General features: G+C 45.0%; 1 protein-coding gene and 1 long non-coding RNA gene across 2 annotated transcripts in view; one reads left to right on the top strand and one right to left on the bottom strand.

The window, feature by feature from the left end:
• The window catches only part of PCSK2 (proprotein convertase subtilisin/kexin type 2), a 154,519-nt gene that overhangs the window by 13,855 nt on the left and 117,313 nt on the right, over positions 1 to 23,351 (top strand). The window contains exon 2 of the mRNA XM_053284519.1: positions 16,417 to 16,521. Coding sequence (XP_053140494.1) covers positions 16,417 to 16,521 — 105 coding nt within the window. The remainder of the gene's footprint in view (positions 1 to 16,416; positions 16,522 to 23,351) is intronic.
• Positions 8,612 to 14,289, bottom strand: LOC128339968 (uncharacterized). The gene is made up of 3 exons (XR_008313365.1): positions 13,992 to 14,289; positions 11,257 to 11,400; positions 8,612 to 8,972 (listed from the first exon to the last, which is right to left on the bottom strand). It is a non-coding gene; the product is annotated as an uncharacterized LOC128339968 (long non-coding RNA).

Below are 23,351 nucleotides of genomic sequence, written 5' to 3'. Positions count from 1 at the left end.
ACACTGAGTTTGACGCACTCTCTAGACAGTGGAAATGAGGAAGTTTGCCTGAGCTGAAGGCCGACTCTCTAATTTTAGACAAAGCTTAGGTGGGGGCTATCCTCGACAGAATGGAAGATTACTGGAATGGGGAGTTTGTATGGTCAAGGATATCTAATTTGGATGTAATGTGGGAGACTTCCACCCATTCAAGGTGGGAGTGTGTTTTAGACCATGGAAGGATGTCTGATTTTGAACATAGTGCGGGGGATTTTGAGAAATCACCTATATGACAGCTTCCGCCCATGAGTTCGTGCCAGGGCTAGGGCCTGAACTGCACTCAAAGCATTGGACTCATGTCAAGCATTTATCTAACAGAATATGGCTAACTTATCTAATACTTATGTAATACAAGAATGACCTCAACTGTATCTTACATCCCTTACATCCCAAGGGTTAGATCCCTTGGCCTTAAGGTAGGTCAGGAGAGGAGAGTCCATTTCTACTGCCAGGACTTTGCCCGTTCCGGAAGCCCCAGACATTGCAAAACTCTCTAACAAATTGCTCACTATAGCCTCAAAGCGACCACACTCGCCACACGAACCACTAACACATACAAATTATGCTCTTAAGCAATCAGAAATCTCACCCAGTCACAGACTTTATTAGAAGGTCTCTGGATGACCTTCCCAGAAACTGCTTTAAAAACAGTGCGTTTCCGGACAATAAGACAAAAGCCACAAAACTCTCACTAGGTTGATTAACACACTCTCCAAGGCATAGTGTCACTCTGAGCCAAGAGAATCTATTTTTAATCTCTATAATCTCATACAATAGAAAGCAGCCATTACTGAGTCCAACCATTGGTCCATCTAGCTCAGTCTTGTCTTCACAGACTGGCAGCAGCTTCTCCAAGGTTGCAGGCAGGAATTTCTCTCAGCCCTATCTTGGAGAAGCCAGGAAGGGAGCTTGGAACCTAGATGCTCTTCCCAGAGCAGCTCCATTCCCTGAGGGGGAATATCTTATAGTGCTCACACTTCTAGTCTCCTATTTATATGCAACCGGGGTGGACCCTGCTTAGCTAAGGGGACAAGTCATGCTTGCTACCACAATACCAGCTCTCCAATTAGCCTTCATTTTATTTATTTTTATTTATTTATTCTTAAATGTATATATCGCCTTTCATTTAAACAATCCCAAGGCGGTTTACAGCAAAATTTAAAACAGATTATAAAAATGACACAGTTAAAATATTAAGCTAAATATCCATAGCTAATAGGACTATCCTCTATGCATTTGTCTAATTCTCTATAAAAACCAACAGAGCTAATGGTCATAACCACATCTTGTGGCAGCCAATTTCTTACTTTAATTATGAATTCTGTTAAAAAGTATTTCTTAGGAGCCACTTTAGATGATACATCCAAGCCGGCCTCACCCACCACATGATTAGGAAATGCACAGAAGTGTACCCCTCTCAAGGCACCTTTCCCCTTCTCCTAGTTGTGTGTGGGGGGTTTCGTCTGACTAGTTTTGTAGTACTGTTGTATATAGTAATAGCGCTGGGGGTATTGAAGTAATCACTGCAATAGTATAGTATTACTACTTTTTTTTCCTAGTAATTGTTACTACTGTATTGTAGTAAATACTATATAGTATTTAGACTGTGTACCATGTGAGGGAGTGGGATGTTCTCATGCAAGTCCCTAATTATGGGGTGAGGGGTTGCTTGAATATACTGTCCAAACCAAGCTGGTCTTTGTGGTAGCAAGCATGACTTGTCCTATAAGCTAAGCAGGCTCCACCCTGGTTGCATATTAAAGGGAGACTAGAAGTGTGAGCACTGTAAGATATTCCCCTCAGGGGATGGAGCCCCTCTGGGAAGAGAAGAAGGTTCCAAGTTCCCTCCCTGGCAGCATCTCCAAGATAGGGCTGAGAGAGATTCCTGCCTGCAGCCTTGGAGAAGCCACTGCCCGTCTGTGTAGACAATACTGAGAGCTAAATGGACCTATGGTCTGACTTAGTATATGGCAGCTTCCTATATTCCTGTCTTGTTCCATCCTGAATCTACTGCTAATCAAATTTGAACAGTGTCAGGTATTTCTGCTCAAGGCTATTTGTCTGTCTTCTGTTATGTCTACACAGCCTAGTGCCTGAAACACACTGGATTATCACCTTTGGATTTCAAATTGCTGGCCCACTGGGTGGGATAAGGCTTGGGGCCAGGGTTGGAGGCCCAACCAGGTGGGTCATGTGCTGAGTCTGGCAAAGAAGGATGACCTGCTGGGTGCTCCCCGGTGAGGGATGAGTGGGCCTCTGCTGGAGGGGCATTTCCTGGCTGCCATTGAGCATATCCTGCCCAGCCTCAGGGCACTTGGCGTAGTGGTAGATGAGCGGGTGAGATGATAACCGTAGCCCTCTCTGGCCATTTCTTTATATACCTATCTTCCGGATGAAATTTCTGGGAATGGTTCCTTTATTTATTTAGTGAAACATCTTCACATTTCCTCATGAGTTCTTCCTCTCCCCTCTGGAGTCTGTCATTCCTTTAAAATAAGACTCCAATTTCAGGCGCATGAATGCACCCAAATATATATGATCTCAGCAGACAAAGCACTATTCAAGAGCTAATGGCTGGGAACCTGCTGAGAAACTAATTAAGAGGTGGTGTTTATTTTACTTGATTGATGTAATAAATGGAAGATAGCGTATCAGCACAGAGAAGATTAACCCCAGTTTAGATAGCAATAAACAGTTGCCATTTATTAATTGGCATTAACAAGAAGTAAAGGGCTTCATCTGGCAGGGCCAAGAACGGTCATTGCAAAACACATGTTCTGCCACCACTAAGCTGTGGCCTCTCCCCCAGATAGGATGGCTTGAAGTAGCTCTTAAATATATCTCCTTTAAAAATTAAATAAATTCTAAGAGAGTTGGAGGCCTTAAGCAGTTCCTCTGTTCACCACACTACAGCCCTGTTGAGTGTAAATTAAGGACAGAATAATTGGTGGTGACACCAGAAAACAAAACAAAACTGAGGGGCTCTGAAGGGGCAAAGTCCATTTCTGAGTGGGTGAGCTATGACTCATTTTATTATTTCATCCATTCATTCACTCGATTTCGGTACCGCCCTTCCAGAAATGGCTCTGGGCAGTTTACACAGAGAACATAGGAAGCTGCCATATACTGAGTCAGACCACCGGCCCATCTAGCTCAGTATTGTCTACAATAAGATGGCTCCCTGTCCCCAAATGGCTCACAATCTAAAAAGAAAAGAAGTACTTATGGAAGTACTGTGTTGGAGGTACTGTGTTGGGGGTGGAGAGGGCCAGCTACTCTCCCCTTGCTTAATAAAAGAGAATCACCATGTTAAAAGGTGCCTCTTTGCCTAGTTAGCAGGGGTTTATGTTAGATTTCTGAAATAGAAATGGGGGGCACATTTCTTGTCTGAGGAGCATTTGCCCCTGTCCCTCTGGAGCTGCCCTTGAGAATAATAGCAGATTCGTAAAAAGATACACAGACACAGACACTTTGTGCTCTTGCTGAATAAGGAAGTTGCATTAGAGTGCAGAGCAGCACAGCATGTCCCTTGAGGAACTTTGCTTCACTGCAGAATGCTGGTTAAGTCTTCCCTCATTCCAGGCTCAGCCTGGTTCCTTTGATCGATTGAGCAATCAAACAAATCAGTTGCAGCTTCAAAGTTATATATATCGTTTTGGTTGTATATTCTTTGCATCAAATTTAGAAGTTTGATGGGAAATGCATGTATCATTTAAAAAAACCACCAAACCCTTCCATGCTACACCATGTATTTTTCATAGAACTATAGAGCTGGAAGGGAAGAAATGGCTGTGTATTTTATCAACTCTCTAATGGCAGGAGCATCCATATGAAGATGCCATTAGTATTTCTACCTCAACGTACCAATTCCAGTTCTGGTGCTAGTGGGCACTAATTCAGGGCTGGCTCATGACATATTGCTGCCTGAAGCTCACAATGTTTCACTGCCTGGCTTCCCTTCCATTTCTCCCCTTTTGTATTAAAGTCATGCCTCCAGTTCATTGCTTCTTTCAGATCTCTCCCTCTCCCTTCCTTTTCTGTTAAAAAATGGAAGAGGAAAAGAAGCATGATGGTGCCATTTCTCCTCCCTTCCACATCAGGCCATTTGTGGTATGTGTGTGTTTGCGTGTATGTTTTCCTGGGAACGGGCCCACAGTCTGACACCTGAAGCAGCCCGCTTCACCCTGCTTCATGGAAGGGCCAACCCTGCACAAATACAACTCCAGACCAAGCATCTCCACTGATACAGCATCACTTCACTCTCCCCGTTACCCCAGGAGGTATTTCCGCTGCACAAGCGGGGTTGGGACAAAAGCAGAGCATAGGTGGGGTCAAGAAATCAGCATCAATACCCCTTTAAATAGAACACTTGGCCTCCAAACTGGGAGGAACACTGTAAGGATGAGCAACTATTCCCTTGTCGTTCTTTTTTTTTTTTTTTTAAATTAAGTAGAGAAGGATATCTCTGCCTTACTTACGTACCAAGTTTAGGATGTTGTTTTAACTGCTACAGCACATTACCACTGTGCTGGTTGAATTGTAGGTTCAAGGTCTTCACCATGAAGTTTTTCACACCCAGCTTTTAGCCCGAATCTCCTCCAGAATAGAGGGCACATTCACATATTCGGCAGATTTACCCTAAAGTCCCTGAGAGCTATCGGGGAGCACTTAACACACAATTTGGGGTATGTTTTTTAAAATTGCTCGTTAGAATGCAACCCGATTTATATCTGGGGTAAAAAAATTCACTTTTTGCATCAGGTTTGTTTGGATAGCATTGAGTTTGCAATAACGCCTCTCAGAAAACCCACGGTGAAGCCTGCTGTGTGGAGAACTCCCATTGGTCTAAATCCCACACCCGAAGCAAATCACCAATACAACTTACCTTCCCTCCTTTCCTCACTTTGGCAGGTAGAGTTGCCAGCTTTTGAACTAGCTCCTGCAGCTGTGGCTTCAACAGCATCTTGAGCCACAAGATATGGATCATGTCCATGTCCAAAAGCATCACTTGAAAATTTCTGCAAATGAAGCTGCTATTCAGCACACAAGAAAAGGCCAGGCTTTTATAAGGACGTGGCAATCCTATTGTGAAGTCATATGTCAGCAGAAATTGGGTAGAATTGTTCCCAGTGTTCCTGCAGGCAGATATTAGTTACAGGCAAGGGCGTAGCTAGAGTAGAGGGGGCCCATTTCATGCCCCTTGGGAGTGAGGGAGATAATGAAGAAAATAAGGAGAAGTGGAGCTGGGGGGGGGGCAGTTAGGAGCTGAGGGGCCTGGCTTCTTTGAACCCATCCACTCAATAATAGCTGCAACCCTGGTTGCAGGATTAACATTTCTGATGTTTCAGCTAGCTAAACATGTAACAAAGATTTTACTTTAACAACAACAACAACAACAACAATGGTGTTTAAGCATGACAGAGCAGAGCTGTAGGATAATGCCATAGAAAAATGGCTCTCCTCTCCAGGTGCTTCTGTAATGTTTGACGAGGACCTGTTTGACGAGGCAGAGACTGTTAATCCTTGCTTGCTCTACCAAGAAGGAGGACTGTGTACCATTCTATCCATGCTTTCCTTTTCTGAGATGTTGCTGCTGAGGGCTGTTTTTGAGTGGCTTGCAGAGATGTGTATGTGGTCTGCCTTTTCTTTGGAAAACCAAATCAAACTAGGCGCTTGCTGAAGAATTATATGAAAAATCGCTCTCTGAGCCCAAGTCGTGTACACTAGATTGAGCTTTCTCTTTTAGGCCAACAATTAATGCGTTTAGTTGCAAAGAGCGAGGATGAAATGTCAAAATGTAATACTAGAAGATTGCACATCTGGAAGAATATTGTTATTTGTGATATGAATGTGTACTATATCTATGTCAAAAGTCAATGATACATGTATAAGCCTTTTTGTTTTAAGAAATTCCCTTGGGGCTGAGCTGACTGACACAAAGGAGGAAAAACCTGCTATGTATTATTCAGTCTTGTTTAAATTATTTATTGGACTACTCACTGGCAGGAAGGCTACCTGGGTGGGACTGTAGAGAGAATAATTAATATATACCATCCCTAGCATTTTGCCAGAATTCCAGTGGGTACTGTCCTAAGTAGTGCTTGTGCAAGAGATTTTCCCTGCCCACTTTTTCCAACTGCAGCTTCAGGAGCCCCTCACAAAACTTTATATAACTTTGCTGATATTCCTTTACTGGGGTTGTCAGGTTGGATGCATCCGAAAACCTAATGATTGGCCAATGACCGTAATAAACTTCTACTACTACCTTCCAAAAACCTGTTATTTCTGATGGTGGGAGGCCTGATGGTGTCACAAGATGGCCAACCCTTGAAAAATGGGGGGAAAGCTTGTACTGGAGCCCAGGATAAAGGGGCAGTCCAGCAACAGCCTGAAAATGGCCTGAGGTGAATATTTTCCACCCATTGGCCTAAAAAACCCAAACCAAACCAAAACAACGCAAGTTTAGCAAACTGTCAACCCTTTCATTTGCAGCTGAACCTTATGATTGGAGTACAAATGGGGAAAATAGAATTTCCATTGCAAATTTGATTTTTAGTGTTAAATTCTATTTTCAATGGTTGGGATACTGAATAGTTTTGTTAATGAAAGCTATCCCCAAACCAACCCACTCAGTTCCTGAAACAGCTGTAGCTCCCACCTCTGCAGCATGCAGAGCACACCATGCACCAGTTCCTTCCCATCCCCATCCAACCTCCCCACTCTCACCTGTGGTGCACAGAGCACACCAGACCCCAGTTTCTCCTACTCCATTCTCCACATCCTCCAGTCTCCCCATTCACAGTGCACAGAGCATGCTGTGTGTGTCAATTCCTCCCATCTTCCCTTTCCTAGCAGTAGTCACTATCAGTCCTGCTCCTCCTCCTCTTCCTCCCACTCAGCCTGAGGCAGGAAGTAGGACAAGTGGGGGGAGGAGGGGGAGGAGCAGCAGCAGCAGGGGTGATGGCACTCAGGACAGGGGAGCTGCTGGTGAGGCAGAGGGGTGGCAAGGTGGCTGGTGGAGTGGAGGTGAGTGTTGGGTGCCCTCCTAGCACCACTTCTGCCCGTCCATTGCTTCAGGCAGCTGCCTCACAACCCATCATTAGTGAGCTGGCCCTAGTTATAGTGGCCATATAGAGCCAGCCTGGTGTAGTGGCTAGAGTGCTGGATTAGGACCAGGGAGCCGCAAGTTCAAATCCCCATTCAGCCATGAGTCACATGCTGGGTGACTCTGGGCCAGTCACTTCTCTCTCAGCCTAGCCTACTTGACAGGGTTGTTGTGAGGAGAAACTTAAGTATGTAGTACAGAGCTCTGGGCTCCTTGGAGGAAGAGTGGGATATGAAATGTAATAATAATAATAATAATAATATATGCAATCCAATCACTGAGGAAAAGACCAGCAGTCTGTAGGTGGCCTTTCTCTTATCGCACTGTTATAGAGATGGAAAGAAGTGGTAGCTCTTCTCCTGCTTTGGAGCTTAAGGGCTCCAAAACCTTGTCCTGAATGGAATATGGCAACCCTAAGTCTGATATCACCTTTATGAGAATGAAAAACATGCCTTTCAATTCTACAAGTGTCAAACATGGATACTTTTGTTTTGGTCATTTAAGCCTTTGGAAGTTCTTTGGAAGCACTAGGCATAGTGCTTTGCTTCCTCTGTCCTGTTTATTCCCTCAGAACAACAAAGAAGCCACAATGTGACATTTCCCATGATGAGTGGCCGTGCTTCCCCTGAACCCCCTTTCATTGGAGCTGATTCACACATGCACTTTCACCACTAGATGACTTGCAACTGCATGTGTGAACTGCCTCCACTGAACACTCATGGGCTGGAGAGGGCGTGAACTCATAATAAGAATGTGATGTGGCATTCATTCTCTGATGACCTTTTTCTCATATGCAAGCCATAATTTGAAGATGCAGTCACTGCGTGATGAGCGTGGTTTGTGAACTCATCTGTAGCCTTTCATACGTCACAATGAGGACTTTTGAAACTTGCTGGGTGGGTGGATGTATAAGGCATATAAAAATAGCAGCCTTCTTTTTTGAGAACTGCGAGAATGTCATCTGCTGCTGGAATTATATTTACTTTAATAATCTAAATAATTAAGTGTGTTCTGTGTGCAGCACTGTTGGTATGGAGCCATTCAGTGGAGGGAATGTGATGCGTGGCATTTCATTTTTTGCCGAACCATATGCTGCGAATGCTAAAAATGGCTCCGTTCATATGCTCACAAGCCTTTCTCTCTCTTTTGTCTTGTCACTTGTTGGGATCACCAACATTACTTTCTTCTCTCTTTTCTGTGGTTCATACACACTTCTGGAAGCAGGAGCCACATGGAGGCCAGTGCTCTGACTGCAGGGACAGGGCGGGTGATGCTGCTGACCCACATGGACCCCACTTCTCAGTATTACTGCTGCAGCATGAAATCCCAACCATGCAAAAGCATTAACCACAGAGGTAGATGTGAGCTTGGCCTCAGCCCCACTCAGGCTTTCTCTTTTTTCCATGTTATTGTTCGCTTTAGTGCCCTGAAAAATATAAATCGGCACTGGCTGGCAGCTGAGCCCCACTTTCTGTTTATTTCATCTGTATTAGATCAGTCACCATACACAGTAAACCAGTGCTCTTCAACTGGTGTTTTTGGGCCCCGTAAGTGGATTGCATCCTGACCAGTACACCCATGGTACCACTGTCATTTTCTTTGTTCTTTGTTGTTTGGCTTCTCTTTTAAATAGAAGAGAGAATATTCCCAGGTGCAGAGGAGGGCAGGGTTTTTGTGCCTCCAGTACTTATGTAGTGGAGGTGATTTAGGCAGTACGGCTTTTCTTACCACTGCCTGGCGAGTTCCGCATGCTGGAATTCCCTCTTCTGTACAACTGTCAAAATAGCAACAGCAAGAACTCTGATGCCTTCCTTTGCGTCTGCTCATCCTAGAGAGAAAATGAAGAAGCTAAACATGTGCAGTAAATAATTTACACTGGGTGCTGTGTTGCAGGTTGGACTGAAGATGGGCCTTGAGCCTGATAAAGCTGCAGATGATGGCACCAAACAATAGAGCACAAGCAAATGTAACTCAATAAGGTCATTCGCATGACTGTTTATCCCGGGGTCGGAGAGGGTGTGTGTGTGGGGGGGGAGGTAGGAGTGTTCTTACCTCCCCCACATGACCGACCCTTGATGTTCCTCCTACTGCCCCACATGACCACACAATTGTCGCTATAGAGCAGCACGGCGAGAGAGAGGCTGGCAGAAGGAATGTCCCGGCCTCCAGAAAGCCCACAATGCACCACATTGCTAGTGCGGCGTATTGAAGGCATTCTAAAGGCTGGGAGACTCCTTCCCCCAGCCTCTACGGTAGGACAGGCTGCCAGCAGCCTGAATGGGGCTGCAAGCAGCCTGTGCTGCCACATGACCAGGGAGTGGGGTATGAGGACATGTGTGCACCCTCTTGCCTCACTTTTAGCCTGGGTAAAAAAAGCTGGGCTATTCAGTGCAGCCCTACCTGGGTACACGAGCAGCCCTCCTTGGGTAGGGCTGTGCAAGCCTGGGTAGGCCTGCTCATATGAACGGCCCCAATATTTTATTATTTATTGTTTATTATACGTTTAGTCCTCCCTCCCTCCAGGGATATCTTCCTCCTCAGGGAAGCATGCAAGTTTATTCTCTCCTCACACAACTACCCTGGTCTTCCCTTCTCACACTACACTGCGAGGTCGGTAAGAGAAAATGGCCCCAAGCCACGCAGTGAGCTTCATAGCTGAGCGAGGATTTCAACCCGGAGCTCCCCAGTCTTTGTCCACCTCTAACCACTGCACAGCACTGGCCCCATTTAACCCACAGTGTACAAGAAGTGTTTGGCTTGTGTCCCATATCCTAATTAAGCCTAGTAGCTTGCATATGCCCTCCTACTCCATTTACTTATACCTCTATTTCCTCCGTCTGCCTCTGTTTTCCTTGTGTTGATTTCCAGATTGTAAACCCTTCCGGGTAGGGGCCTGTCCTCTTGTTCTTTGTAATGTGCCATGTACATGACTGGTGGTATGCAAATAAATACCTCAGTACTTCTAAATAAGTGATTCTTGTTCCACCATCATTGAAATCCCCTTTTGTTTAATAGGTGATGATGGCAATCTCAGAACATTTGCCATTTGCAAAGCATCAGCAGGCACCATCTGCTCCTGATGCCACAACTGCCTAGCACTTCTGCAGTGCTGATCGTTTGCCATGCTCTCAACAGGGATGAGCAGCTTGTTCTGGCCATGAAATAATCCGTGGTGCACAAACCTGATGAAGTATATGTTGAGGGGTGTGAGGAGAAGCATTATAGTCCTCACATCAGAGTAAGCTCTGGTGGGAAAGAAGTTCAGCCCAAGAGATTAGCTGGAGACATTAGGTTGAGTTAAAAAAACCAAGGATTTATTAAGAAACTAAAACATCACATATTTGTGATGAAAAGCGATATATACATATTTGTTGTATATTGAGACAGATATTTAAAACAACATACCCAAACGGGCACTAGCTTTCAACAGCTGAACAATTCTAACTGATTCTAGCTGCCTTTTGAGACCTGTTAACATAACTCCTCATTCTTCTTGAGGCCAGAAGAGGTTGCTTTAGAATTAGTCCGGAAAACATAACACTTGAAACAAACGTGTATTTGATTGATATGGTCAATCGAGCTATTACGCCCTGATGACAAAATGTAGTGTCATGGTTGCTATCCTTAAGAAAGTAAAACTGAGGCCAACTTTCAAACAATGTATATTAAACTCTTGGTTTCAGGCAATGATATCTGAGAAGAGTTTTTAATGCTGTGCATTATTTTGTTAAGAAACTGAAAAGCATTATCAAATGCTTGATTACCAATCTAGCCAGGGAGCAGAAACCGGGAGGATGATAAAACCCACACATACAGTGTGTGCTGTGCATGTAATTCCGCCCACAGGTCAGCTGCCTTCACTACATGTTTGTACCTCTGATAATGGTGCAGATAAGAACCGAAAAAGATCCTGTTGGATCAGACCAAAGGTTTGAGTAGTCCATCTTGTTGCCAACAAAAGCCAATTAAATATTTCTGGAAGCAAGGCATGAACAGTTTCCCCCCACCATTGAATATCGGCTAGTATTCAGAGGAATGCTGCTTCTAAAGCAAACTTTTTCATGATAATAGCTAATATCCATGGACAGCCCTCTCCTCCATGAATGATGTACCTTTTGAAGTCCTCTAAGCTGATCAGCTATGCTGGATTGAGCTCCCCCTGCTTCCTCCTCTCCCTGAACAGCTGATTGGTGCCATCATTGATTAACTTCCAGGGACTGCACAGGTGCCATCCTGTTTTTAAAAATATGCTGGGGCTGCATGACATATAACTCACTGGTTAGAAATGGACAATTAGCACAAATTGGCTGACATGCTGCAGCATAGCAATTGGCATGTTCCTGCTTGCCCTACATTTTGGGTACTAAACAAGCCATCAACAAGCCTGTTGAATTATTAACTCAAGCTTAACTGTATGATTAGTAGTAATACCCTATTGCGCTGCATTTCACAAACCTCAGGCTGAAATTTTGAAAGTATTAAAGGCAACCAGACATTCACAGCCAGTTTTAGAGCTGCTTATTCTTAAAATTACAAAAACGTTGAACAGATGAAAAATGCAGTTTTCAAAGGCCTGCTGGAAAGGCCAGTGAAGTAAACAGAAATGCAAAAAGGGCTTATCAGAGGTGCCAATTGGGCTTGCCATTGCCAATGCATTGTTCAAGGATAATCATGTTTCATAGGAGCAAAAGATCACACGTTGCCCTGTCTTCTACATTTCTCCTTGGGCAGGAAAGATCAGAAGTGTGTTCTATCAAGAACTAGCCAAATAGGTTGCAACCCCTTTTTATTGTTCTAATTTGAAGGAAGCTACCAGGATAACACTGATAAAAATGGAGTTGAAAATGCAGATGAGTAGCTAACCAGACAGTTATGAATTATTCTGAGCAATGAAGAGCACAGAGACATGCAGTGCAACTGAAAGCATCCTGCAACTGTGAGGCTGCTGATGGATATGCATGCTATTTGACTCAGTGCTGGCACACTGTCTGAATCACATGGTGCAGCATAGGTTTTAACAGAATACCTCTAACATCTGAAAATCCCAAAGACACAGACTTGGATTAATACAGTCACACAGGTGTTTTTCCTAGCACTGGTCTGTGAATAAAAAGGGCCCTGTGACCTCTTTATAAAACAAAAACCTCACTGCATGTAGAAAGCTAGCTCCTAAGTGGAAATGAGTTCTGCGTTAATACTCCCCCTCAATTTTGTCAGGGGTGTTGACAAAGCAAAATAGAAAGGTAACTAATAACATTCAAAGGTAGTAGAAACATAAATTGGCTGTGGATTTCTACCTGCAGTGATATGAACATAACTATAAATAAGAGAGGTCTAAAAGAGCATGAATGTGGCCCGAACTTGGGGCTAGTTTAGGAGCAGATTTAAATCTCATCACATTTTTAATGTGAAAATTTGGCACTGTGTCTAACGCACACAATTTTTCTTGCATTTCCTCAGTGTGGGAAGCAGAAACAGCCACTATATGTGTGGACCGCTCTCAGCAAGCTTTGTGAAAGCTGTGAACCTGCATTCCACAGATGCAGATAATATGTCACCTCATAAACATCTCTCATTATTTCCCTGTTGTGGCTTTTAAAATGCTATGTAAAGGCAAAGTCACTGGCAACGCTTCTTACTATGAGGGAATTCTTAAGACACACATTTAATGCACATTTAATTTTTTTTAAGGCATCTTGCTGTGTATGGTAAGAGGGATGCAAATGTTTCTGATTTAGACTGCATGCCAGGCACAGCTTGCTCTGAAGGAGCTGTAACATGCAAGATATCTCATGGGACACATGTACCAATTCTGAGTGCCTTTATGACACAGAAATTTCATTTCCTTTGGTGGATCATTTAAGCAACTAAAATGCATGGAAGATTTATATACTTCCATATTTATAGCCCACTCAGAAACTTCAGGGGCAGTGAATACAGCATTCAAAGTGATTTAGCCATGACATCCATGTAGGCCTACAAAAATGAGCATTGGGACACTTTAAATTATTCAACAAAAAATGAAAATATGTCTATATCATCTTCTAGTGTCTGAGGCTGGCCTACCTGTCACTGAGGCTGGAAATCTGTTCTAGCCTAGGTTTCTGCTTGTCACCTAGCTTTCTGCATGCAGAGATATACATTCACTCTGTGCATGCTGGAAAAAGTCAGAATTCCCAGTTAGGATGTATACCAAAAAGGAGGAAAGGTACCAAAAAGTCCAGAAGGATGCCAGCATGGCTAACAAGTAAAGTCAAGGAAGCTATAAAGGGGAAATGGAATTCCTTCAGAAATGGGAAGGCCTGCCCAAATGAAGAGAATACAAAGCAGCACAAACTCTGTCTAGGGATGTGCAAGCTGTCTCAATTCGAACCGTGGTTCTAATCAAGCTGGCTGGTTTGGCTGGTCCGAGTTGGAACCGGAAAGGCCCTGGTTTATTACAAGTAAAGGGGGCATCCCTAATCCCTATCCTAAAGGTGCTGGGGAGGTGGCAAGAGAAGGGGGCCTCTGTACCTTTAGCAGAGGTGGCGAGGAAGTGGCAGAGACATCAGAGGCAGCCGGGGGTGGGACAGTGGTGAGGGGCTCCTCCAAGTTTCCTGCTGGACTCCTGAATGGCAGTTTGGACCTCCATGCACATGCTGAGTCCATTGTGAAGTCCATGCATGTGCAGAGGACATTTGCATTAGGGATGTGTGGACTGGTCTGGCGGTTTGAAGGTATAGAGATTCAGTTTGGGGATTCAGGATTGAACTGAACCCCAAATCCTGGTTCCATCCGAACCGGAACTGAACCTCTGGACATGTCTGCAATTAAAAAAAAAAGTTTTTAGAAAATGAATTCAAAGTACCTTTAGCCCCTTCGGGGGGCTTCCTATATGCCGTGTGGGTGGTGGCGTCCGCGAAGGTTCCCCTTCCCCCTGCTGGCCTCTGAAGTCACCACTGCGGCCCGGGAAATTGATCATTTTTGGCCCATTCAGGCTTCTGTAGTGCACGGCAGTGGCCATTTTGGCCGCCGCAGCACATGCGTAAATGACCTCTGCGAGGCCCTGGGTCCTGCCAGGGCTCACAGGGGCCATTTATGCATGCATGGTGGCCAGAATGGAAATGTACCTTGTAATCCTGAAGGATTCCCCTTTACAAGTATCCCTGAACTGGCCCACTAACTGGTTTGGCACGGTTAGGAGGCCAAACCAGACTGGACCCAGTTCGGCTGAATCTGGGCTGGCCAGGTCAGTTTGAATCTCTTCCGGAGTCAAACTGAACCGGCCAGAGAAATGCAAAGAGACAATAAGAAGGTGAAAAGAGAGTTTGAGGAACATTTAGCTAAAAGCATCAGGAGGGATAACAAAAACTTATTTAATTACATCAAAAGCAGGTAACCTGTGAAGGAGGCAGTTGGTCAATTAGAGGATGAGGGAGTGAAAGTGATTATTAAGGAAAGCTAAATGAATTCTTTGCATCTGTCTTCATGGCAGAGGAAACTGAGTGCATACTTGTGCCTTAACTGAGCTTCTCAGGGAGAGAGGCTAAATAACTGAGTCATATAAAGGTGATGAGAGATGACATTCTATATTGTCTGGAAAAATTGGAAAATTAACAAATTGCCAAGGCCAGATGACATCTACCTGAGAGGCCTTAAAGAACTCAAATGTGAAATTGCCAACTTCCTTTCAGAAATATGTAACTTATCCCTACAATCATTCCCTGTACCAGATTACTGGAAAGCAGCCAATGTAACACTGATGGGATCTGGGAAATTACAGGCTGGTTAGCTTAACAGGCAAATTGATGGAAAGCATTCTCAAGGATAAAATTGTTAAGCATATAGAACAGAACTTGCTGAGGGAGACCCAGCATGGCTTATGCAAAGGTAAATATTGTCTCACCAATGTTTTGGAGTCCTTTTAGAGTGTAAACAAGTGTGTGGATCAAGGTGATCCAGTTGACATAGTATATTTGGACTTCCAAAAAGTTTTTGACAAAGTTCAAAGATTCTTGAGCAAACTTAGCAGTCATGGGATAAGGGGACAGGTTCATGTGTAGATTGGTAACTGGTCGGAGATCAGAAAACAGAGGGTAGGAATAAATGGATAGGTCTCTAAATGGAAGAAAGTAACAAGTGGGGTCCCCCAGGGATTTGTACTGGGACCAGTCCTTTTTTAATTTATTCAAAAATGATATAGACATTAGGGTAAGCAGCGAGGTGGCCCGATTTGCAGATGGCACCAAACTATTTAGGGTAATGAAATCTAAGAGATATTGTGAGGAGCTCCAAAAAGATCTCTCTAAACTGGGAGGGTGGGCAACAAAATGGCAAATGTGGTTCAATGTAAGCAAGTGTAGAGTGATGCATATTGGGGCAAAAAAACCCATCTTAACGTATACGCTGATGGGGTCTGAGCTGTCAGTGACTGACCAGGAGAGAGATGTTGTGGTTGTGGTGGACAGCTCATTGAGAGTGCCGGCTCAGTGCTCAGCAGCTGTGAAAAAGGCCAATTCCATGCTAGGGAGCATTAGGAAAGGGGTTAAAAATAAAACTGCTAACATCATAATGTCCTTATACAAATCTATGGTGTGGCCACGTTTGGAGTACTGTGTACAGTTCTGGTTACTATACTTCAAAAAGGATATTATTGAGCTGGAGATGGTGCAGAAGATTATCAGAAGCACCTGATTACCTTCCTTACAAGGCAACAAGGTACAACACCTGTGACTTTTTAGTTTAGAAAAAAGACAACTAAGAGGAGACATGATGGACATTTATAAAATCATAATATTTTCTTCCTTTCACATGACTCTCGAAGTAGGGGTCATCCCATTAAACTGATTGCCAAGAAATTTAGGACTGACAAAAGGAACATATCCCATAATTGATCTATGCAGTGCTCTGCCACAAGATGAGGTGACAGTCAGCAACCTGGATGGCTTTAAGAATGGCTTATGTGAATTCATGCAGGACAAGTCTATCAATGGCTATAGTTCACCTTGCTAAGAGGCAAGATGGCTCTAAATAGCAGTTGCAGGGAGCTACAGCAGGAGAGAGGGCATGCCCTCAGCTCTTGCCTGTGGGCTTCCCAAAGACATCTGGTGGGCCACTGTTTGAAACAGGATGCTGGACTGGATGGGCCTTGGGCCTGATCCAGCAGGGCTGTTCTTATGTCATAAGTTCTTTGAATGCTTTCTCCATTCTTTGTAGGGAATTATGCCATATATTGTAATAAAGATCAGTACATGCCTGACCTCTGACATTTTAATTTTTAAACTCTTCCTCAGCTCCCCTTTGTAGAGGATGGATACCACTTTTATCACAGTGGATTGGCCAAGGGTCGGAAGCGACGCAGTCTTCAGCACCAGCTTCGCTTAGAAAAGGATCCCAGGGTGAGTTGCCCCAAGTGACTTTCATAAACATGCTATATGTTCCATGTCCACAGACATGTAAGGCAGGGCTCCACAACTTTGGCTCTCCAGCTGTTGTTGAGCCGCAACTCCCATCATCCCTGACTATTGGCCACTGTGACTGGGGATGATGGGAGCTGTAGTCCAACAACAGCTGTAGGGCCAAAGTTGTGCAGCCCTGCTGTATGCCTTCAAAAAAAATTAACCTCTCATTCAGACTTGGTTATCGGACCAGCTGCGTAGGAACAATGGAGCAGGAGTGGTGGTTGTCCCTCGGCCTTGGGGCTTTGGGTATTGTGGGAAAAATCCTTTGGAATCTAGCCTTCCTGTTTGATTCAGCCCCTTGCGTTCATCCTTCTATCACATGGATAGGGAATGGGGCATCTTGCCAGAACCAAAGAGGATTAGACAGAGTTCCTGCAATGTTGCTTGTTGCCTGACTGAATGAAGTTCAAACAACAAGGGTGCAGTGCTCAAAATAATCTTGTATTTCATGTCATTAAAGGCACGAGTACAGTCAGAGGCTATCTGGCTGATTCTGCACGCCCCAGCCATACAGTTGGCTAGTTTATATAGGTTTCCAGCATACAAGGATATCAATAAAGCAATCAACACATGTTATTTGTTATTACAAAGACATATTCCAGAGGTGCCACCTAGAGCCTGGGAAGATGAGTTACTATCTGGCCTTTCTGACAACTTTAATCCCTATCGTATCTCCTGGTACCAGCAAAATCCTCTTTTCTGCTGTCTGAGGAATTTGGCTAATGGCCTGTACTTGACAGGTTCTGGTACCTGTAACCTCTTGTGGGGGCCTCCCATCTCACATTCTTGGCTTTGGTATCTGTTACCGGAGGGGCCTCTCAATTCTGTTCAGTCCTGCTGGCTTTATATTCTATGAGAGATCTGAACCAAACGGCTTTGAATTATACTCTGATACACTCTTTGATATACTTATTTCTAGGCCTGGATTCATTAGTCCTGTATCAGGGCCATAGTCTGCCCACAGTCTGCTGCCCACAGTCTGCTCCCGCCCTCGCAGCCTGGCCACCATTGATTCTTGCAGGTTCCTGGGGGAAATCTCACCGTGCCACTTGTTTCTCTCTTCAGATCGCTCAGTCTCTAATGCTGCCTCTTTTCTACTGTGGGGTGGGGTGGGCTGAGCAATGAGAATGGCTCAGGGCACCTTTGTTTCCTGTGATTTAGCCGAAAGCAACCTCTTTTCTTTTATCTGATTGCCCATCCCTCTCTCAGGCCAAGGGACAGCAGCTGTAAGATCTTTCCCATTAGCTTTGGCGGAAATCCTTGTGTGTTTTGTTTTTGTTTGGCTGCTGCTTTCTCTGCCATTCACTCATGCTTGAGTGGGCTCGTTCATCCGGAGCTTTTTCAGACAGAGACTTTTTACTTTCGGAAGGTGGGTGTGCATTCACGTATCAGCCAGATTGACCCCAAAGTTGGTGCGATATTTCAGAGAGCGCTTTATACATGATTCAGGTTTCCCCCTCCGTATTGGAACCTAGCCCGTTTTATGTCCTGGGTAAAAAAATCCTGTTTTTGTGTCCGAGTATCCATGATGCCCCACACTCACAGTAAAGCCTTGTGGTAAACCTGCAGTAAAGCCTGCTGTCTAAAAAGCCTGCTGGTGCTTTGCAGTCTGACCTTTGGGGATGGCTGCTGCTGTTCCTGCTGTGATCTGTGTGTAGAGGTAGGCAGGGAGCTTTGTATGGAGGGCCGGGTATGAGAGGGCATAAAGAGCCGCATGGCTCCATTTTTGAGAAGCTTCAGCCAGCACTGGGTTCTCGGCCTGGCCTTGAACACGTCTCTTTCTGCCTTTGCAAGCAGGGAGAGGTGATCCAGGCTGAACTGCAAACACAACTCTGGCCAGAATTTACTTGCAAATGGGGTGCACAGCCCATTTGCAAACATGGCCATGCCCCCTGCAACTGACACCAGATGCCGGTGCGTGGCCCCTGGGGCTTGGTGGCCCAGGTTCTTTTGAAAAATAAATGCCCACACAAGGGTGGCGATGCCCCTGCTTAGTAGAGAGTTCTGGGTAATTTAAAGGCTTGAATGCTTGCAGATCAACAAATAGAGGCGGCTCCAGCTTGGCAGCTCTCCTTTCTGGTTTGCCCAAAGAGGAGTACAGCCCAGCTGGAGCTGCCACTGTGTGCAGCCAAGCAGGGTTCAAGCGCAGCTGCTGTTGTGGGAGCCATGCTCTGGGGCTGGCAGCTGTGGGAACAGGGAGACTCATGAGAACAACTCTGCTGGATCAGGCCCAAGGGAGGCCCATCCAGTCCAGCATCCCATTTCACACAGTGACCCACCAGATGCCTCTGAGAAGCCCACAGGAAAGAGGTGAGGGCATGCACACTCTCTTCCTGTTGCTCCAGGCAGGAATCTCCATGTTGCTGTCACTTTGCCATGCTGGAAACTGAAAACCCTACTTGTCCTGGGCCCAGCGGGTATCTGCCAGTGTTCACCCATGTTCTATGAGAACAGACCGTTGGGCTCCCAGGAACCCTGCCATTTGCCGCCTCCACCTGCCCTGACATTTGCTGCTGCTGTGACTGCAAGCCAGACACCTGCCTAGTTTGTTTGTTTAACTTGTATACCGCTCAAACTTTCGTCTCTGGGCAGTTAACAATGGCATAAAAACAATTAAAACAAATATAAAAGGTTAAAACAGTTTAACAATTTAAAAACAGCATAAAATTAAAACCTACAAATTTAAAAAGCTGAAAAAGCTTGGGTGAAGAGTTGGGTCTTCAGACGTTTTTAAAAATAGCCAGAGATGGAGAGGATTGTATCTCATCAGGGAGCGCATTCCACAATCTCGGGGCAGCAATTGAGAAGGCCCGTCTCCGTGTGACCACCAGACGAGCTGGTGGTAACTGGAGACGGACCTCCTCAGTGCCTAGCTTCTGTGGCTCCTCCTACACCCTATTGTTGCCAGCCACAACATGATATAATGATGTCACCACCCAGCATGACTCTGGGTCGTGACATCAATATAACCACATCACAGCTGCCAACAACATGGTGTAGTAGGGGCTGCAGAGGCCAGGCAGGTGGCTGGCCTGTGGTCGCGGCAACAATTAAGGCCATGGAGGCCAAGTGGATGGCCAGCATGCAGTGGCAGCAATAGCAGAGGAACTGAGGTCGGTGGAGGCTTGGGTAGGGTGGGGGGTAGGGTGCTGTAGTGGTGGAGACCTGCCATAAAGTTCTCACTGTTTGAATTATTGATTACTAATATTCCCCAGTAGCCCAATTTTAGCTATGGGTTTTTTGGATCCTGACCAGCTGCTTGCCCACTATAAGCAGGTTCCTGAGCCATTATGGGGGGCAGTATATAAACCAAAATAAATAAATAATAAAGTGATTACATAATGAGATAATGAGGTCATTCACACAGTCAAAAACTGTATTCTACCCGGGTTTGGGAGCTTTGTGTGCGCCAAAATTTTGACTGTGTGGAAGCAGGGTGAGAAGAAAACCTCATACCCTGCTTCCAAATAATTGTGGTAAACCTGTCAGGCTAGTCTCAAGTTATATGACACTCAGGAGGCTGCCAGCACTGGCGTTTAGCTTATCAGCCGATGGAGTGGAGAGTAGACAGAGAGACAAAGTAGGTTATCAGGCAAAGCAGTACAAGCAATCCCACAGCAGAGCCTGTCCCAGTCGTAATGGTATCTAAGCTGGTCAACCAAGTCCAAATTGAGTTCCACAAGTAGAGTATAAACAGTCCAGGGTCAGCACATGAGCAAAACAAGCAGGAACACAGCTGGATAGTACAACAAACACGATGTTGCTTCCAGCACTACAACTGTGGTGTGGCGGTCTTAAATAAGTGGAAACCATGTGCTTTCAATCATTGGTCTCTCACTCAGCAGTTCTCCTTGTTAGCCGAGTAGTTCTGGGCATGCGTCTCCTAATCTCCTCCTGTCTCTTCGACTGGTGCCTCTCTACAGCTGAGATCAGCTGCGTCTGCTGCGTCTCCTCCACAGGAGCTGTCATACTAGGCTCTGTTTCTTCCTCAGCGTCCCATGAATTGGCCCCGCTTGCTTCAGCAACTTCTTGCCTTTGAAGCTGCTGCACTCCCTCCTCCACTGTCATACTGCCTGTCTCCTCCTCATCTTCAGAGTCTGATAGTATGCCCAAGACAATAATCACTTCTACCCAGGGTTTCCCCTTACCTTGCTTCCACATAACCGAAAATTGGGAGCACACATAGCTCCCAAACCTGGGCAGAACACAGTTTTTGATTGTGTGAATGACCTCAGTGCTAATATATGAGAGATATGATATAAATGTATTCATAAAAATAACACAAGCCCTGTTTCTCCTTCTTGGGCTACCACCAGCCTTGCTAGGCCACTGCCTGGGCCCCACATGCCCCTTAGGGCAGCTCTAACTGTAGTGTGGTTGAAACTTTCCTCTCATTGAAGATAGCTGAAGCTTCCTCCCAGCTGAAACTTTCCTCCCATTGAAGACACATGAGGGGCACTCAACAGCCTTTTCCCTAACTAGTGCCTGGGGCAAATGTTTCCCCTTGCATCCAGGATATGATCCTAGAAGCATATACATACATAATATAAGCATATTGCAATACATGTATTTGTCTCAATCTACGGAAGTTGTACTTGTGGATCTATACTTGCCCCAGCCCAGACCGATAATTGACCCCAAAGCATGGGTGGGGGTGGTCTGCAAAGCTGCTCCCCAAGAAAGTTGGTAGTGGAAGCCTTCAAGAAGGCAGTGTGGCATTGGAGAGGAGCGAGGAGAGCAAATGCAAACAGGCTGCTGGATCACTGAACCTAGAAACCTATACGATGTATGGTAGAAGAGGAGCAACGGGTCTTCCTACTGCCACAGGACTGGTTGTGGCTCTTGCAACAGACTGCTATAGTGCTGAATATCTGCACAGAGAGTCACACTGTCGTATCTACTGATGCCTTCAGAAGCACTCAAAGAATATGTCATATTTCGCTATCCTTTTCAGATTACATGGCCAGTCTCAGCTATATGAATTACCAACTTCTGAAAGCTAGCTCACACAGTAAAGTTGTTGTTGTTGTTTTTAATTCAGTTTCTATACCGCCCTTCCAAAAATGGCTCCGGTTGGTTTACACAAAGAAATAATAAATAAATTAGATGGATCCCTGCCCCCAAAGGGCTCGCAATCTAAGAAAAAACACAAGACAGACACCAGCAACAGTCACCGGAGGTACTGTGCTGGGGGTGGATAGGGCCAGTTACTCTCCCCCTGCTAAATAAAGAGAATCACCACATTAAAAGGTGCCTCTTTGCCAAGTTAGCAGGGGTAACTTGGTTACCTTGCATGTGCAGAGGGAGGCTACTGTGAGCCTGTGGCTGTATCTGCATAGAGCCAGCTGCTGTCATAATACTAGGTGCTGGGGGAAATGTAGCCATATTTAAGGAATCTGCTGCTGGTTCTCGGCATGTGCAGCTCAGCTCACTTTCAGCCTTTCTCTGTGTGATCATGTGCTTACATTCATCTATCTATCTATCTATCTATCTATCTATCTATCTGTCTATCTGTCTATCATATTTCTATACCTCCTGATATAGACATCTCTAGGTGGTGTACCAAGTTAAAACACAGCAAAGGTAAAACAGTATAAACAGTTAAAATTCACAAAAAGTAAAAACAATCTCAGTAGATAAAAGCATATTAAAAATGAAAAAGTTCAGTTAAAAGCTTGGGGAAACAGGTACATCTTGAGGGTCTTCCTAAAAGCAAGCAGAGAAGGAGATGCTCTTATTTCAACAGGGAGTGAATTCCCGAGTCCTGGAGCAGGCCTGGTCCTGAATCACCACCAAACAAGCTGGTGGCAACCGTAACCAGACCTCTCTAGATGACCTTAATAGGCAACAGGGTTAATGACAGAGAAGATGCTCTCTTAAGTACCCAGGACCTAAGCTGTTGAGGGCTTTATATGTAATAACCAGCACTTTGTATTTCATTCAGAAACTTATTGGCAACCAGTGTAATTCTTTTAAAATCAGTGTTATATGGTGCCTTTGGGTTGACCCAGAGACCAATCTGGCCACACATTCTGTACCAGTTGTAGTTTCCAGATTATGTACAAAGGCAGCCCAAGTAGAGTGCATTACAGTAGTCAAGCCTAGAGGTTACCAGCATATGTACCACTGCTTTAAGGTAATTTCCCTCCAGAAATGGATGCAGCTGACATATCAGCCAAAGCTGATAAAAAGCACTTCTGGCAACTGTCTCAACCTGGGAAACCAGAGAGAGTTTGGGATCCAGGAGCATTCCTAAGCTACATATCTAATCTTTCAGAGGGAGTGTAACCCCATCCAGAACAGGCAAATCTAAACCATCTCTCGGGTCCCAACCTCCCCAGTCAGTAGCTCCATCTTATTTGGATTCAACTTCAATTTGTTATCCCTCATCCAGACCATTACCGTCTCCAAGCAGTCATTTAGGGACGTTATGCCACTACCTGACAAGTTAATGGCGAAAAATAGATCAGGGTATCATCAGCATATTGATAACACTCTGCACCAAATCTCCTGATGATCTCTCCCAGTGGTTTTATGTAGATGTTAAAGAGCACTGGAGAAAGTATGGAGCCTTGTGGAACTCCACACTTTAGCTCTTGCTTTGCAGAACATCAGTCTCTAAGTGACACCATCTGGAATCTGCCAGAGAGATAGGAATGGAACCACTGCAAAACAATACCACCCAATCCTGCCTCCCTCAAGCGACCCAGAAAGATACCATGGTCAATGGTATCAAAAGCCGTGGAGTGTTCCAAAAGGATCAGCAG

The sequence above is a fragment of the Hemicordylus capensis genome, chromosome 1, assembly GCF_027244095.1.
Source record: "Hemicordylus capensis ecotype Gifberg chromosome 1, rHemCap1.1.pri, whole genome shotgun sequence".
In the NCBI taxonomy this organism is placed as follows: Eukaryota; Metazoa; Chordata; class Lepidosauria; order Squamata; family Cordylidae; genus Hemicordylus; species Hemicordylus capensis.
The sequence above is the reverse complement of the archived record's forward strand: the minus strand, read 5'-3'. Positions and strand labels throughout refer to the sequence as shown.